The following is an 18932-nucleotide window of genomic DNA, read 5'->3' on the forward strand; positions in this document are numbered from 1 at the left end:
AGTGGGAGTGGGTGGGTAGGGGAACAGGGGCGGGGAAAGGTATAGGGAACTTTCGGGATAGCATTTAAATGTAAATAAAGAAAATATCTAATAAAAATATATTGTTTGAGTAATTAGTTAAAAAAAAAAGATTAGTTGGTTGAAGGAAAACTGTTCCTTACAGTGTGAGAGCACAAACATATGTGTGTACTTATTCAGGAAGGGCATTCTCCCAGCAGAAAGATTATTTTGCATAAGCCAGAGTTTGATATGAGGATTTCTCCTCTATTTGACAAGGACATTGCTATTTCATGACAATGTTTGAATATTCCAGAGTCTAAGAAGCTTGTTTGGTTTTTATTGAAATTCAAAGTGATATTGGAGGAAGTGATCATATTTGCAATTTTGACTACAACCAAATAGCAACCCAACAATTCCTCATAAGTTATATGTATATGACAACACAGAAGCCTTAGAAAACACGTCAGCTTCCCAATATGTAGGGTCAGCATTCAGTCAAAACATTCATTGTTGAAAACTTTAGAAGGTTGGCTTTGTGGGTGCTATGTATCCACAGATGCCTGAATTAACTGAAAATCTTAAGTGCAGATTCGACACATTTCGCATTCTCTAAAGGCTTCCTCTGGCTGCCAGGCCGAAGAAACTTCTTCACTGTGGGGAGGTCGCTGACTCTGGTCCTCAGTGCCTGCAACAGACAAAGCAGAGCCTCAGAGAGCAACTGGGGAAAGAGTCATTGTTTGCCCTGCCCTGTGCCTCTGCCAGTCAAATGATCAACCGAGCCCCTCCATCAGCACCAGGGTGGAGGTTGGAGACAGACGCCCAGAGAGAATGAAGATGAGAGGAAGGAAATGGAGCTTTGCCCCAATATATCTTAAAGGTTCATTTTGTTCTGTTGTTCCCATCTTCTTCTTTGGATATTAATCCTGCAGACTCATCACTTCTGTTGGCTTTAAGGATGGACAATTTATTTCTCAGATCCATAGACCCAAATAGAAAAAAAAATGGTAGTAGAAAATAGAACAGGGAAACCTGTATCCAGTCACTCTCAACCATCACNGAGAAAGAAAAATGGGAGAATCAGAGGTTGGCAGTGTAGCCCAGTGGTANAGCCCTTGCCCAGTAGATGCAAGGTTTACTCACAAGCACCACAGAAAACCAAGGCAAGTAAAAAGATCGAGAGGGCTTAGGAATGGCTCAGTGGGCAAGGTGCCTGCTCTGCAAGCATGAGGACATGAGTTTGGATCCCCGACCGACACATAACCTAGGAGAGTAGTATGTGATTGATGAGCTCCTGGCTCACTGACAATCCGTATCACAAATAATAAATAAATAAATAAATAAATAAATAAATAAATAAATAAAGATGGAGGGTGATCTAGAATGGGAGGCACTGTAGAGAGAAATATAACGTTTGTTAATGTTGAAGCTTGAAAAAGACTTCTCCAGATACATTCAGTGTGGAAGGACAAGGATGTACCTTTGATAGAGAGGATCCCATGAAATCAGAATCAAATCCAAGGTGGGGTAAGGTGTGGGGCAAGAGAGTCCTGGGTTCTTTCCAGTATACAAGGCAAAATATGTGTCCTGAGATAGCATCCACCTCAGACTTCCTGATGCATCAGGGGTCTTGTCATGTCTGGAACTAGGGTCTAAAATCTCATTTTGTAGGTATAGTTGGATTAGAAGCATGTTTGTGAAGAAGCAGGAAGAAACTGGAATGTTGTGGGTTGATATTGTTTGTATTCTGATGTGAATTCTGTTTCCTCAAGAGGGACTGCCCCCGATGAGTAGTCCATTGGGTACTCAGGTGATCTCATGTGAGCATTCTCCTTACGATAACTGGTCAGTAAAGGCTACTGTCTGTGATTGGGCAGTGGAAGGGAAAGGTGGGACTGGAGATTTGAGGGGGGGGCAGGTAGAGAGAGTGAAGAGGACAAGAGGGGAAGAATAGAGGACTGAAGAAGAGGAGGAGGAAGCCATGGTGGCCAGGAGAAACCGCAAGGATCAAGGGGTCTATAGCTGGGGAATAAGTACGGGGGGTCATGTCTGCCCAACCTAGGCATGTAGCTTACAGTTATAATAACTGGATTGTGTGTTTCTATATGGGCTTATTGGGGTTGGAAATTCCACCAACACTGGACCTTACATTCTTACCTTCTGATTAAAATATTGGATTCAGTGGCATAAATAAGATATGGGCTGCCCTATATGAAACAGAGTACCTTCAGCAGAGGAAAGTTGGTCAAAACACTGGGGTCCAGCTCTTCCACATGGTAGAGGATTTGAACCAGGTAAACATCAGCCCTGCTCAGCCTGTTGCCAACGAGAAAATCTTGTCCGTGGCTCTTCAACACCTGAGGAGTTTAAGATGTTAGTTAGAGCTTGAAGACATCTGGCATCAGACTGGGGCCCCTTGAGTTTTCCTGAGCCTCTCCTACTAAATGTCCCTTCGCTCCCTTGTCAGCTGCATATGGAGCCCATGCTTGCCTCTAGGCCCCGGCTCATGACAAAATCAAGAAGCAGATCTCTGACCATCATTGTGTCATCTGTCCTTCCCTACATCTTAGAGCCATGCCAAACTCCTAGCTCCAGCTGCACTATTTCTTCCTACCCACCCTAAAGGGGTGAAGCCCTGACATGTGAGGGTGCCCCCTGGCCATTCTCTGTAGTCTCTTTGCAGGAAGTGGCTTCGCTGTGTGAATGCACCCTTCACACATGCACAGACCGGTTCAGGGACCACCTTCCTCCTCTCTGCTTCCCAGTGTCCTCATGTCTATGGCATCTACAGTAAGTCTGAACTTTCATCTCTGCAACGTTGGCTCGGGCTCTTTATGTTATGGGATCCTCAGCACTGCTGAAGCATCAAAGGGTTAACTGCACCCATGTCTACAGTTAATTTTCAAATGCTAGAAAAGAAAGACCATGGTAAACTAGTGGAAAGAAGAGTGTGGGCAGAGATGAGGCGGGATGAATACATGCATCAAAGCCAGCGCCACAGAATGCTGATTTTGTCATCAAACAGATGATACCCAATGTGTTCTTTAAACTCACTTTTGTTTCCTTCCTCTCTCCTCCTTCTTCCTCTCTCTCTCTTCCTCTCTCTTTCTTTCTTCCCCCTCTCTCTTTCCCTCCCTCCCTCCCTCCCTCCCTCTCTCCCTCCTTCCCTTCCTTTCTTCCTTATTTCCTTCCTTCCTTCCTTCCTACTTTGGATACAAGGTTTTATATAGCCCAGGTTGGCCTCAACCTCACTCTGTTTTAGCCTTGTCTGTGTAGTGGAGTCTTAGCAGAGCCATAGTATCCAGCCTGAATTCTGGAACGAAGGCACCTAGGCTTTCAAGTGGCCTTTTGTAAATAGTCAGTGGTTGTTACTTGAGATTTTATGGGGTTGCTCTTCTCAAGGGTTCTCAGAGCCTTTGCATAACTTAGTCCTGGGACATACCTAATAAACCAGGAACTCTCTCTCATATATCTGAGAATTGTGTAGGTAATGGTTCCTTCAGACAAAGCCCTAGATCAGATAAGAGGTTTTGGTACGTGGAAATTGACTCCCTAAAAATCCTCTTGTATAACAAATCGAGGCTCTGAAAAACTGGGTTCTGAGTTCAATTTATCTGCTGCTGAGAAACCTAAATTCAGTCCTGTAGTATCTCTTTTTCTTTGGATCAATTCCCCTATGTAACCCAAAATACAAATAGTCTTGAACTGACCCCCAGCCTACAGCATGATGCTGTTAGTAAGTAGGACCCTTGAGAGGGAAATAAACCCTACAGGTTAAGTGCTCATGGGTGGGATCCCTGCTCCTGACAAGGGGGACTCTAGTGACCTCCCATACCACATCTTCAATTGAAGACAGAGAAGGCAGGCATCCATGAAGTAAGGAACAAATCTGGCCAGAAATCAATGTGCATGGTCTTGATTTTATACCCATAATATGGTTTAATTCACACAGAGCTTGGCATTTTGTTATAACAACGTTGGCTGCTCAAGACTGCCCCCTGAGGATTACTAGATCCTCTGAATGTGTGGGAGGTCAATCAGCTTCCACTCACCTTTTCATAGGCTGGGAAATAACGGGTCCTTGCTTTGTCCTTGATCTTGGCAAGGCTTGCCTCTTTCTCTGCAGGGGGAATGTAAAGGTAATGGAGAACTATTTCATCCAGATCTGCCACACCTTCTGTATACATGTCAATGCTGAAAAACAGACAAGCATGCTGCCAAAGCTCTCTTGCCTCAGATTTTATTGCTAAAGGATGTAAACAATTGTGATAAAATAGTTCACCCCAATGGTGCTATGGAGCCAGTAACAGTAATAGAATAATTGCTTCTAAAGATTAAACAAATCTTTTGGAATCAGGATCCCAACATCTCCTATTCTACAAAAACACATTTCTAACCCCTCATATTCTTCCCCCATCTCCATGGCACTCCTGCTAACTGATGTCAGTATCTGTACATCCGAGCACACAACCCCACTGTGTTCATGAATCCCTTGTTCACTCAGGAAAGGATGAAATCTTTTCCATACAGGGCTCTCTCCTTCATGTCCTTCCCATAGAGGTTGTATTTGGAGGCAATGTAGTTCATAATGGCTCTGGTCTGCACCAGCTTCATCCCATCGATCTCTACCATGGGCACTTGCTGGAACATCAAACTCCCATCTATTGGATGAAGAAAGAAAGAAAAAGGAGAGTGAAATGTCTGTGGACACACACACTTTCATGCTATGGTCAGAACATTTCAAACAAAGAGTATTTCATGAATGCACTGACATTTTAAAAACAAGTCTTTAATGAAATAGCATTTCTTTTTCTGCATCTGCTGTATCTTCTAAGTTTGAGCCTATTTTATTAATGTTTTTATTTCATATCCAGAATACTAGTTCTGTATCTGTTATGTGGGACATGATANAGTGTTTAATTCATGTCTGTATATATTTTAGGAACAAGATGAGGGAGGTATAAGCCAATGGCNATCTGGTACCATTCACAAATGGGAAAGTCCCAAAGTCTCTTGCTGTTAGTGACATCAAGACAAGATCANGGGCCTGCTTCTATGTAGGTTCCTNTNTGNTTTTCACTAACANCAAGGGGCAATGTGTGCTGGGTAGGCCCAGTGACCCTCACCCACAGGTGCTGCCCTTCTCCCTTTCTCCCCTTATCCTCTCTCATAGTCTTCCACATAACCAGCATAATCTTTCTGTTAATCTTAGAATACAGTATTCCTATGGAATTAGTTTGTTAAGCCTGTTAGAACTCAAAGTCAATGACTGACATATTTGCTCCTGGCATCCAGTGAGTCGTATGTGGATGGAGGGCACTGTGGGAGCCTGAGCTAACTACAATGAGCATGTAGAAGCAGAGCTGGGACACCCGTGGGGCCCTGGGGATAGTTTCTCAGCTCCTTAAACTGAGAGATGTTCAGGTCTGCTCATAGAGAAGACCCATGACTTACAATCTACCACCTTATACAACCATGAACACAAAAATTAGGTAGGTGGTTAATGTTTAAAGTCTCCACCGAAACTCCCCTCAGGAACACTTACATATGTTTCTTACCATTTCTTAACCTTGCCAGGTCATCCCGAGTTTTCAGAAATTGTTCTTCAAACTAGAAAACAGAAAGAGTAAACAAGTCTTTATTTTTTCACTTTAAAACCTCCTCCTGCTCATAGAATATATGGAATAAGAAAGCTATTTTTTTTAAAGATTTATTTATTATTATACATAAGTACTCTGTAGCTGTCTTCAGACACACCAGAAGAGGGCGTCAGATCTCATTACAGGTGGTTGTGAGCCACCATGTGGTTGCTGGGATTTGAACTCAGGACCTTTGGAAGAGCAGTCAGTGCTCTTACCCACTGAGCCATCTTGCCAGCCCGAAAGCTATTTTTTTTTTTTAACTTGTCAAGTACACAGGTGAGCTAGTCATGGCTACAGAAACTTACAGCAGGTCTCTTAGGAAAGGAACTGTGGTCATAACTCATCACTTCTCCTTACTGTAGTTGATGTCACCTCTCACAAGTGCAGTAGCCAGCAAGAGGTGAGAACATTACTAGGATTTTAAAAGATAGATGAATATATGCAAAAAACACATTTCTCAACTCAAAGGAGATAAGAGAGAGAGTCTATTTTGGATCTAAATTTGATTGGCCATGGCCTGAGAACATGGATTTAGACTACATCAAGTTCAATTGTTCTAATACAGAATCAATATTATGGCGGTGGAACAAAGAACTCACACGTCAAAAGTATTTTTAAAATACCTTTTAAAATACAAATATTTTAAAAATACAAATGTTGGAAACAATTAGAGGTGGGTTATATTATGTGGTAGAATCTTAACTATAAACCTCTATGCTATGTGATAACATTTCAACCTTTCAACTGGTGGTAAAACATTCCTAAAGTTTTTATGTGATTATGGGGCATTACATCCGACACACAGGTGAACATAGAACACCTCCTTAGGGGTTCACGGTTATCTAAGATAGATACTAATTAGCCTCTGGGTCTATGTCAGCTAAACTCTCCATAGTCTTAATCAGCATCTACAGACTTAGCTTCTTTTCAGGAACTCTTGTCAAAGGTACCTTTTGGGATCATCCCTTTTGTTTTTAAGTATAGCTTAAACTATTTTCATATTGATGGAAAATGTACTTTGTCCTAGAACCATATGCAGTCATTTAAATCTTTTCCTGAAATAAGTCATGTGCTTGTGATGCCTGCTGGGAGCAGGGCTTGCATCTGCTACAACTACAGTAGCCATGCACATTACATAGAAAGAGGGCAGGCAGACTGTCTACAATAATACAAGTTGTTTTGTAGGCAGAGCCCAAGGAAGGCCCTTGGAGAGAGACATCGAGGCATGTGACTCAAGGTTGACAGGTTTGGTTGCACTTGGGGCCATGTCTCCTGTTAGCTGTGAGATGGTACAGCCAGTCACCTAACATGGGGAAGACTTCATTCCCTCATTTGCAAAGTTAGAGAGTGATTTCTTCTTTAAAAGAATACTGGAATTGTAAGATCCCAACTCGATGTGTTTTCTTAGACCCCTAGAAACAAAGCCCAGCATAGAGTTCTTTGTTCCTTCACCTTCAGCCTGAGAAACCGATGACCACTGGAACTGGCTCATCACAAATGACCCACCCTGGCGCCTGACTCATTGTGTAAGGGACTAAGAATGTTTGCCAAAGATAGCTTGTAACCCTTCCAACCCTTCCGTAAGAGATGGGCTGTTATCCATCATCCCCATTCTTATGATGTTTACTCAGCTTCCCCATTCTTTGTGGTTTTTATCCTCCCCTCTCTTTGTGTTTTTTTTTTTTTTCTTTAAAAACCCTCAACTGTAATAGCTGGGGGGTCGATCTCCTCTGCCCCTGTGCGGGTTATGAGCTTGGCCTCAGCATGCTGATTCCCGATTAAACTTCTTGCAATATTGCATCACGAACGGTTTTTCTTGAGTTATTGGGGCATCAGCTCATCCCAGGACTTGAGCAAGTGTGTCCCCGGAATGGGGGTCTTTCAGAATGTTCTCAAAACACTCAGCACCTCAGTTGCCCCAGAGAAAGCAAATACCATTACATAATACAGTGGAGTTACTTTCAGTGACTATCTCACATTCATAGAATTCTTGGTTGTAAAAATTCAGGACTTTGGGCTTATTTAGAATGCTCCACGGATCACTTTCTTGTGGCACTATATGATCCCATGGTATCACACTCCAGGGAGGATAAGATAATATGGTAATGGTCTCTTGTGAGGCTATGCCAGTGCCTGACAAACACAGAAGTGGATGCACACAGTCAGCTATTGGATAGAACACAGGGCCCCCAATGGAGTAGCTAGAAGAAAGTACCCAAGGAGCTGAAGGGGGCTGCAACCCTATAGGTGGAACAACAATAGGAACTAACCAGAACCCCCAGAGCTCGTGTCTCTAGCTGCATATGTAGCAGAAGATGGCGTACTCAGCCATCATTGGGAAGAGAGGCCCCTTGGTCTTGCAAACTTTATATGCCCCATAGAGGGGAATGTCAGGGCCAAGAGGTAGGAGTGGGTGGGCAGGGGAGCAGAGGGGGGGGGTGGGGGGGAAGGTATAGGAGACATTCCTGATAGCCTTTGAAATGTAAATGAAGAAAATATCTAATAAAATAATTTTTAAAAAAAGATAATATGGTAACACTTGGACAAACATGCAAACCAGGAAAACCAGGAAAGTAGTCATCCCAGAGGGTGGAGCTGGGATTGTGATGCTAATGGTGAAGATGGTGGATGAGGAGATAGTGATCATCCTTTGGATACAGGAGTTCTGAGCCAGAGGTTCCAGGCCACTTGTTCTCAGCAGGCTCTTCAGTCATGCTGAGAGGCAGGAGAGGGAGCTGGCAACACTGCTTCCTGCTCTGTCTGGACTGACCTTCCTCTGCCCAGAGGCCTGAAAGTCTTGAAACACCAGGCTGCCATCTGGTTACCTGGGAAACCAGGCATTCATTTGGATGAAGAAAACAATCTGTGATGGCTCAACATATTTTTGTTTGTTTGTTTGTTTGTTTGTTTCTTCACTGAATTTGAAAGAGGATCTGGCCACACAATAGATACATTCACAGAGTGGTTCTGAGTGGGTTAGGCTTTAGAAACCACCTTGCTATGAAGCTGAGGGGGCAGTAGAAGCTCAGGTAGAAGACAGGACCTCATATGAGTGGCTAGCTTTCTTACCACTACCTCCCAAGGACAAGACCTCTTGGCAGTTTTCTCAAGTTCTTTTCTCAGAAAATTGGTCACCCATTTGTGGAATCCTTTTGCCTGGAGAAAGCAGTGCTCAGCTGAACCACAAAGATCCCCAGTAGATTACTGTGCGAAAAGTTTGAATAAGAATTCCTTTTAGCCTTGTAAAAAACTTGGTTCCTTCTCTCCATATTGTGAAAGAAAAATTCCTGCAAAGAAGCTGTGTCTTACTGTGAACCAAACACCTCTGGAAGGAGTGGGATTTACAGGTTTGGGGTCTAATTCTTTTATCTTGGGCTAGCTTTAGCCTTGTGGAACAGTCATTCCTTGTTCCATTTTTTATCTTAACTAACATCTCATGATAATAAATGAAAACCTTTTAGAAGCTTTTGACACAGAACATCTTGTGATAATAAATGCCTACCAATATAGTTTAAACTTGGCTTGATTTATTACCTTCTTCATTCTTTAAAACTATAAAAACTTTCTGAAAGTGCTTTCATGTTGGAACATGGGTTTGGGACATAACATATGTTAGCATTCTGTCTAAATTCCACCCCACAGTTATCTGGCAACAGCTAGATATGCTCCTCCCCCACAGCAGGCCGGACCCACTATAAAAGGGGCTGCTTGCCCCCTCCGTGGTCTCTTGCCCTCTTGGGCTCTTTCCTTCCCCCGTCCCGTCCCTATCCCCTTTCCCCCTCTCCATCTGTTCATGGCCGGCCTCTACTTTTCTACTCTTTCCTGCTCTGTGTCTTTCTCTGCCTCTACTACCCTCTTAACTCCCCTTCTCATGCCCTGAATAAACTCTATTCTATACTATGCCATCATGTGGCTGGTGCCTCAGTGGGAAGGGGTGGCTTGGCATGGGTCTGCTGAAACCCTTCCTCTATACCTCGCCACACTCCCATAGGACATATCCTGTCTCTCTATATTTTTACAAACACATCAACAAACATCTGTGTTTCCTGGGCCATGTCAACTCACAATGGGTAGTTACATAGAACGAGCTATCGCTTATTCCTTTTAAGATGAGAGCTATGGATGTTACAGTGACAATATGATGTCCAAGGGCAAGCAATCTGTCTGTCTTTTATGGCCCAATATCTCCAGGACCCAAAAGAAAAAAATCTGACTCCTCTAGCTAATATGAATGAACATGTTTCAATCTTAACAGAGGGTTTGTTTGCATTGTCTCCTGGCCACCTCATCTGTTATATGTATTTTCAGTGTAATTAAGTTCATTTCCCAAGAGTGTATGCTTTAATCCTTTTATTGTTGATGTGTTGGGTGTGCATGAAAGTAAACAGAAACCTCTGAGGTTCCTCTTTGTGCCCCTCACTTCCAATAGTCAAGGCAAGAGACTTTCACCTGTAATCCCATCCATACCTCTTTTCTCATTCCTTCTATTGAAGGAAGTCTCAGATTCCACGTACATTCACACCCTCTATACCAACGCTGGGTCTATCACACACCATGCGAAGGTGCNCTCATAGCTTATAGCAGAATTGCAGTTAGTACTGCATAGAGAATGTATAGATTAAAAACAAGGCAAGAGGAGAGGAACCATAGTGGAACATTTAGAAATAATGGCAGAAACATTCCTTTAAAGCTGAAAACGTGATCTCAACATGGACGCATCTCTCACTTGTAGAGAGAAATATCATGCTCCATCTTCTGTTTTCAGGAATGTCAATCAAACTCAAGACAGACTGATATCTCTTCAGATGAGCCTCAGGCAAACTCCTCAACAGCTGTTCCAGAAGGAGGCACAGTCCTCAGAGGAGACAGCGATTGGTCCAGGGCATCACCCCAGAACTTCCCAGAGCAGCAAGAGGTGGAGGAGGACAATTGTGACCCTGACCATCCAGACCACAATCAGGCCAAGGATAAAGTTGTGAGTGTGTGTTCAACCACAAACACACACACACACACACACAGAGAGAGAGAGAGAGAGAGAGAGAGAGAGAGAGAGAGAGAGAGAGAGAGAGAGAAATAGACAATATTAGAAATATTTTACTGGCTGCCAGGGAGGGCACTAACCACCAGAGCAGGTGAGAGAGCCATCTTGTATCCCGGGTCCCTCAGAGACCAGTCTATGCAGGAGAGCCTGTGGACTGCAGAATCAACATAGCTTCTGGGACAGGCCCTGGTTTGGGCCCTCATCTTCAGCCAGGAAGCAGATCTGAGCTCCAGACATCTGCGCTCCTCCCCCCACACCCCACACCCTGTCAGAGGAGAGGTGGGCTGCAGTATGGCCAAAAAGGTGGGGCGGGGGCAGGTGGGCAAAATAGCAGCAAAGGGTGGGCAGGGCAAAAGAGTCAAGGCCTGCATGAGCACTGCCTGGAGAGGGTGAAGTGATACAACACTGCTGCAGCCCAAAACCCTTTCACTTAACCCTTTACTATCCAGTTCCTAGGAAAATAAAATTTGGGGGGCAAGTATAGGTTGCAGGGTACACTATACCCCTCCCCCATCCAGATAAGCCCACGAAAACTGCATTGAAGCTGCGCCCCCCACAGGAATACCTGAATTGTGCTTTTTAACCCAAAAATTTTTCTTGAAATCGGTTAATTGTTTCATGAAACAATGAACTGATTGTACAGTTTTTTTGCCTTCTCAACTCAATCTCTTGCCTTCTTAACTCAATGTCTTGCCTTCCCAACCCTCACCCTCAACTCTCCTTACTACTCTGGCTTTGTTCTGCACTTCTCTAGGCTATATGTTTTCTTCTGATAATTCCACTCCATTCTAAATTTTCACAATTAATGACACAGTCACATCAGTTACCCTCCTTTTTTTTATAATAAAAAAAGAGGGGGAAATGTGGGGAATTGCAAGCTGGTATCAGTTGAGCTGAGGTCTGAACCCTGATGGTCATAATTCACCTTCATGACACAGTAGGCATTCCCTCTGCTCCTGGAACTCTGTCCCCTGCCTAAGGTACCACCTCCCACAGCCCCCACAAGAGAAGCATGGTCAGTAGTCAAGTAAGCAAAGGCCCAAGCTTCTGACCTTCAGGCTAAACTCCTCCCCAGTTACCTAGCAACAGTGAAGACCATACAAAGGGGTGTTCAGCCCCCACCTCGCTCTCTCTTACTTCTTTGTTCCTTTACCTCTCACTTCTCTCTCCTCTTCCCTTTCTCTTTGTCTTCTCTCCTCTCTCTTTCTCTCCTCTCTCTTTCTCTCCTCTCTCTTTCTCTCCTCTCTCTTTCTCTCTAGCCTTTCCTTCCCCCCTTTATCTTTCTACCTTCTCTCTTTCCCCCTGCATTTCTATAATAAAGCTCTTAAACCATATTGTCTCTGCCCCATCAAGCCCCCCCTAGGCACTCTCTGGTCAGTGTTGGGAACTTCTCCCCCTATTCCCTCTCACATAACCCCAGGGTAACAGGGTGTCACCTCCGTGTCCCTAGTCAGGGGCTGCCCCTTCTCCACCTTCTACACACACTGCCCCCCACTCTGTGTGCACCTACCCAGAACACAGGAACTGTGTTTTTCTCCCCATTTTTCCCCAGGGTTCCCAGGCCCCCCCCTTTTTTGTTCACACAACTTAAGTGTTGACAATCTTTATCTTAGGACATTCAGTAAGATGCTTTGTCAGTTCATGTGAGGAAAGTGTTTCAGGTTCCGCTCATGTCAGAACATACCTCCACAACAGCTGCAGCCAAGAGCCACCGGATAGGCTCCATTCTTCCCCTGCCATCAAAGTAGTGAAGGACTGGCTTCCCCGCCATGGCAGCAATTGCTTGAGTTTTCTAAACAGGGATGAAGCACACCATGCTCTTAAAAGTCTGTCCTATGCGGGTGTGTGAACAACAGCTGCTAACGGAAGAAGTACCTGCCTTCTCTATGGCAGGGTGGAGACAATCCAGACCATGCTCCTTGGTCCACATTAGAACATATCAGGGGCCACTCTCAGATTGCACCGAAACACTTTAGTGTCTCCATTGGTTAATATATGACTTTAAAAATAAAAAGATCATAGCTCAAGGTGGAAGATGATAATGTGTGGAAAACAAAGTACCAGCAAACTACAGTTTATTGTAGATCTCCAATGTCCCACCCATCCACCCCAATCGTTTTCTCTCTTCCTCCCTCTCTTGGTGAAGGTCTAACCCAGAGCTTTTCACAGGCTAGGCAAGCCCTGTATCCCTGAGCTACATCCCCAGCCCAGATCTCCTCTAACACATTGCCTTCAATACTCTCATATGGTCATATGAACTGCCTATTTCTCTATGTTTCAGTTAAGAAAACTGGACATCAGTATGTTTAAACAGTGTGCACCGAAGTCAGTGATGGACAGGAAGAGTCACAGAGAGGCACAAAGACAAGAAGAACCTGCACCCTCATAAGCAAGCACATCAAATCCAGAGGACACGGCTGACCCAGCACTGGCCACAGCAGCAGGCAGGTTCAGCCCGTTGGCTGCTAAGCTGCATTTGATCCAAAGCAGAGGTTAGACTTCAGATGTGCTTGAGCACATGGAGAGAGTATGCTAAGAATTAGTCAACTGTCCCTCAAAATAACCCAAATCTCCCCACAGACACAGAATGGTAATTCCTTCCTTCTTCTGTGCCTGCTTCTGCACTTCCATGTGATATCAAATAAAAGACGTGGGTGCCGTTGAGTTCATTTTATAGAATATAGGATCAAGCTAAGGCTGTCCACATCTGCCATGCTCAGTATTCTTGTCAGCTCATCTTCATTTTATCTAAATTTTAAAAACCCACCTAATAGGACTATTAAAATTCTTTTCAGTGCACAGCTAGAAAGACAGAGGTTTATGGAATAAATAGCTTGCCCAAATGAAGCACTGTTCTGGTTTTACCTTATCCATTCAAAATCTAACTCTAGGTTTTATTTCTGATGGTATTTACTTTCAAAATGTGTGTGGAAATCTCTAGGAGGGCTATCCACTATTTTTCTTTTTAATGGACTAGGAAAAAGATAAGGAGTACTAGAGTACAGAAAGGTTAAGTAGGTAGATGTGCTTTTAGTCTCAGAGTGGGTAGACTGTATGGATGGATATATGCATGTCCATATGCTCAGTTCGTCATTGCTAATAAGTAAGAGATCCTGAATGAATCTAGCAAGGATATTTGACAGCTCCCCTTCTCGGGATAATTGGAAGCAGGACACAGCGTACACACACACACACACACACACACACACACACACACACACACACGATAAATAAATATTAAAGCAATGGTTCCTGGGATAGATGGGACTGTTGAAGTAATGGATGTAACTAAACACCCCGGAGTCACTGGGACCAGACGCTCCAATGTTGGACTTTGGGAAACACACTTTCTCTTTACAATCCCAATAACTGTTATAAAACATTTTATTTCTTCTTGAAGAGCTTTTGATATTGTACAGTTGAAAACACTATATTTGTCTTTACTAACATGTATTTTTTTTAACTATGTGCACTTGGATTAAAAAATAGCAAACTACTTTAAATACCTTCACATAAAATGCAGAGCTCCTAAGGCTAAACTTCATGTTATAAAATTGGTGGTAAATGTAATCACTTTATTACTTTTACAACTGTAGCATGTGATATTGCATGTTCATATTATGAAGGGATTGTAAAGTTCACGTGGTTGCAGGCGTTTGATTGTTGGGAACACTGAGCCAAGTAATTCAAATGTGCTCACTAATCCTATTAGCATTGATTGATAGAGGATCATGTTCCATGGTATTTCATCATAACGCCCTTCACTCGGACACTTGCCAGCCTCCAAACAGGAGTTGGTTTGTCATTCTCCACCCGGACAAAGGGTGTCACACAGCCTCACAGAGTCAACAGAGGATGAGATCCAGAGAGACCTACTGATTTGGCAGGTCTCACATGTTCCTCAGTCTCCGACAGTTCTAAGGAGTAGCTGTGCTGTCAGTAACCACCACGGGGACAGCTCCCGGAGCTCCCCGCCACTGAGGGTTTCATGAAGCTCAGGGAGAAGCCACACAGTCCCACTCTCAGAGGACTGGACTCTTCACTTTCTCCAGGTTACAGGTTGGGGCTTCTCCACTCCACCCTGGAGCCCTCCCTGAGCTCCATGCTGCTCTTCTGCCTATTTTCCCAGAGTCCTTCAGCCAAGTCAGTGTAGGAAGAGGAACTGGAGGGATTGTCTGATTTGTGACTGCCTTCCTGTTAGTGGAGTTTTGGAAACTTCAGAGAGAGAAAAGACTGGTAAAGCTTTTCAGTGCTTTACTTTGAAACTTAAAAAATTCTTTGTAATGTGGAGTCATACAGCTTAAAGAAAACTGGCTGCTGAGTCAACTAGTACATGACCCCCATCCCAATACTTGGGATGCTGAGGCAAGAGGATAAGACGTTGACTATACATTAATCAGATGTCTCAAAATAACAAAACAGAATGCAGGCATATAAAAAGAACATGAGGAAAACATGTTTGAAAAAGACAGGCTTCTTTTGAAAGGAAAAAAGTCTATAAAGATTCAAAGTAGTAAATTAAAGAAGTTCTATTTCTGTTCAATCCTAACATCTGGTTAAGGGCGTCACATCTTTAGAGATAGAAGGTGTCTTAGTCAGGGTTTCTATTCCTGCACAAACATCATGACCAAGAAGCAAGTTGGGGAGGAAAGGGTTTATTCCGCTTACATTTCCATACTGCTGTAGATCACCCAAGGATGCAGGACTGGAAATCAAACAGGTCAGAAAGCAGGAGCTGATGCAGAGGCCATAGCGGGATGTTCTTTTACTGGCTTGCCTCTCCTGGCTTGCTCAGTCCACTCTCTTATAGAACCCAAGACTACCAGCCCAGAGATGGCACCACCCAAGGGAACCTCCCCCCTTGATCACTAATTGAGAAAATGCCTTACAGCTGGATCTCATGGAGGCATTTCCCCAACTGAAGTTCCTTTCTCTGGGATAACTCCAGCTGTGTCAAGTTGACACAAAGCTATCCAGTACAGAAGGATTACAGATTAAGTCCTTCCAGCTTTAGAGGTATGTGAACTCAATAGGTTTCTAAATCTGAGTCTCACTTTCTCTTCTAACTATAGAGACAATCACACTCTCCCTCTGGAAGCTAATGAGCAACACAATAAATTAATACACATAACATTCATAACAGAGACATTGCACAAGCATGTTCACCGTCGCCTCAGTTCCTGAGAGACTAGTGTGTGTCTGAACACGTCAGCCATCCTAGCTGAAGCAACTGTGATGTACCAGGGAATGATGATTGTCTGATTTGGTCCTTTCTCTCTAAGGGTCTAAAGATACCCATATGCCGTGTGGAGACCTGCCAGAGCAGAATGTGTTCAGCAGTAACTTCACATATGTGTTTTAGAAACCTCAGTCTGTGAATCCTGATTCAGATGATCAAGCAAATATGAACCATAACTGAAGGCAAGTGAGCTAAGAGACTGGGGTGTTGGGATTGAGCTAAGAGGCTAAGTGTCCTGTGCTGGGATTGTGGAGCCACTGGCCAGGTACAGAAGGTTTTGGAATTCTGAGATGTCTCTTTTTCTCCCTTCACATCAGGGCCACATGTCATCCAAACTTGCATAACATCTAGCCAGCCTGCTCCTCTAAACTGTCTATTCGATATCCTTCTCCACAAACATATTTCCTATGAATTGTTAGAGCTGGTTACTTTGACATCTGGAATTTCAGAAAACTTCAGTCTTTCTTTTATAAATAGGTCCCTTTCCCCCAGTGCTAACGTTTGTTCCATGTCATTGTTGACTTCCACATTCTAATGACCTTGGCATTGTAGCTACCTGCTAAACGCTCCTGTGTTGGCCTCCTCTAGTGATGACTCTTAAGTGTTAATCCTTGAGAAGCCAGGCCCTCATGGATCCTCAGGATTTATTTGCTTGCCCCCTACTGAGGTTGGGGAGACATATTGGGCTGCCACAGTCTGAAGGTCAGTGGTGCACGTGCAACCCACCACACCTTGCACATAAAATGAAATTAAATGGTCATCACTGTCTAAAATGGTTTTAGTATATATTTAATTAGAGAGAGGTAGCAATAGATAAGGAAGGGGGAGAAAGAAAAGAAGGTGGAGGAAGGTATTTGGTTCCAAGAAGGAGACTAGCCGAAGAGAGAGGGCAAGAAAGGGCAGCAAAATGTATGGTCAAAGTCTAGGGATGCATAATGGAAAGCATCTTAATGAACTCAGTTACGTTCAATTGAGTATACTCAATGTTTCTATAGCAGAAAAACTGGTTTTATATACTCATATATGTTTATTGGCAGGGGGTAACTCTCTTAACAAGAGCCATCCACATGTAGTTGTGTTAGATTTGTAGTTATAATTGTCTATAGGACTTAAAGGTCAGGCGACCGGTCTGGCATGCTTAATTTTATCCAAGGAGTTTCCCCATAAAACTAGATTGCATGTGATTATGAGGTCCATTGCACTGGTCTATCTTCTGATAAGACAAAATACAGTGAACAAAAAGGTCAATGATGAAGGCATGGGGTTTGACTGTAAACATAGCTCATAACTTTAATCAAAATGTGAGGCAGCAGAGGGAAGAACCTCTTATCTTCCTTGTCCATTTAATTCTCTTCGTCCTTGAGGCTTGCCTCAGCATCAGAATTCAAAATTGTACATTGGCTTCTTCTACAGAAAAAGCAACTCTAGCCTAAGTCCCCCGGACTTGATTTGAGTTTGTCTGGGCTGTTTCCAGCTTTCTTTTCTTCTGAATTTAGTTTGCCTCTGAGCATTCAATTTTTACAGCATAATTTTCTAAATCCTTCCTTTTTACATCTCTGCAACAATGTATCCAGCAGAAATAGAATCAACAATTCTTAGACTGTCCTTGAAGGAAGTACACCAAGTATGCATCACTGCATAATTACACCAAGTCTGCATAACTGCATAATGTAAGTATAAAAGAGATGTTTGCTGTGCTAAAGTATTTTCTACATACTTAAGATGTGTGTGTGTGTGTGTGTGTGTGTGTGTGTGTGTGTGAGAGAGAGAGAGAGAGAGAGAGAGAGAGAAAATTGATTTGATTCAGTACTTACCGTGTTAAAAAGCTGTTCCCTCTATGTTCCACAACACGCTAAGAGTTCCTGATATTTTATAAGCTATTTATTACATTTGAATAAGCCCTTCCCAGTTAAGGGGAGACAGTCCAATAAAAGAAAAGCTGCTCCCACAGTATCCAGAGACCAGAAATTTCTATGAGACTAGAAGAAAAATGCCAAGTCATGCCTGAGTTGCTGTGTTTGTTCTCCAGTGCTGCCAGCCAAAAGCTGGGAGTCAAATTTAACCCTTCGGGAGGCAGTGTAGATGGGATTTTCCAGGAAGCTTCCTATGAGGTTTCATGGGCAGCAAGCAAGGGCTAAAGAAAGTGGGGAGTCAGTCCCTGTCCACTAACCTGGGAGGTGCTATAAAAAGCATGTTGATGCCAGTAGGGAGAACTTCTGTGGCCTGGCCTCTGTGGTGCTTATGCTAAAGAGAGATGCTTTCCTTGAACTTCACGTTGACATGGCTGACCTGGATGTTACCTTCTCCCCAAAGGCCTTTGCATGTGCTCTGTGTTAGACTCCTCCACTCTCAGCTACTATTTTGTTTTTTTCAGTTATTGTGTCTTGAATTATTTTCACTTGTGTTTTTTTTTAATATAACATGAACATGATATGTTCAATATGATTAATGGATTTTTTTATGTGTCAAGTCCCTGGAAAGGAGCACAAAATATGTTCTTAGTATGTACTCAATGAATTAATGTACAATGTTTATAACAATTTTGACAGAAAGTGAAATAGTATTTAAAAAATCCAAATTATCCATTATTTTCACTCATCAATTACCACTTTTCGTCAACTATTTGTAGAGTAAGTTATCATGTGTCCCTTTCAAAATATATACCCATGTCCAAATCTCAGAATATTGTAAATATGAATTGAATTTGAAAGGGCTTCTTGCAGATAGATATATTTAATAGGTGATGAGTCAGTCTCTAATAATCTTCATAAAACTTTCAATCTGGTGGCAGGCATGCATCTCCACAGAAGCAGAACGAAGTATGAACAGGCGAGCAGGTGGAGAAGAGAGAAAGAGCTCAATGCCATTTTCTACCAACATCTTCCTTGAATTCATTAAACATAAATGGGGGTTTTGTCTGCAGGCATCCTTGGTGCCCACATAAGCAAGAAGAGGTCATCAGATCCCCTTAGCCTGATGTTTTGGATGGTTGCAAACTGCCACGTGGGTGTTG

The 18932-nt window shown here is 43.2% G+C and overlaps 1 protein-coding gene across 2 annotated transcripts; it reads right to left on the reverse strand.

Moving 5' to 3' along the window:
• Positions 1-293: 293 nt before the first annotated feature.
• On the reverse strand, positions 294-17861 carry LOC110322139 (glutathione S-transferase alpha-3). 2 transcript variants are annotated; one of them, XM_021198672.2, is made up of 7 exons: positions 17734-17861; positions 12365-12472; positions 5556-5607; positions 4526-4658; positions 4050-4191; positions 2223-2354; positions 294-685 (listed from the first exon to the last, which is right to left on the reverse strand). In XM_021198672.2, exons 2-7 carry the CDS (start codon positions 12449-12451, stop codon positions 566-568), a joined length of 666 nt encoding a protein of 221 aa, XP_021054331.1. In that variant the 5' UTR covers positions 12452-12472; positions 17734-17861; the 3' UTR covers positions 294-565. The 2 variants fall into 2 exon arrangements, with proteins under 2 accessions (XP_021054331.1, XP_029394064.1); XM_029538204.1 differs by lacking the exon at positions 17734-17861 and adding an exon at positions 15349-15371.
• Positions 17862-18932: the final 1071 nt, after the last annotated feature.

This window comes from Mus pahari, chromosome 5, assembly GCF_900095145.1.
Source record: "Mus pahari chromosome 5, PAHARI_EIJ_v1.1, whole genome shotgun sequence".
NCBI classification, from domain to species: domain Eukaryota; kingdom Metazoa; phylum Chordata; class Mammalia; order Rodentia; family Muridae; genus Mus; species Mus pahari.

Bases quoted from the DNA above. Each gene is read 5' to 3' on its own strand.
- LOC110322139 (XM_021198672.2), bottom strand. From the start codon at position 12,451: ATGGCGGGGAAGCCAGTCCTTCACTACTTTGATGGCAGGGGAAGAATG. The intron at 4,192-4,525 runs GTATGGAAAAGA...TCTGTTTTTCAG, and splicing joins GACATGAAGGAGAGAGCCCT to CATTGACATGTATACAGAAG. The intron at 686-2,222 runs GTACTCTGTTTC...TGTCTGTTGCAG, and splicing joins CCAACTTTCCTCTGCTGAAG to GCACTGAGGACCAGAGTCAG.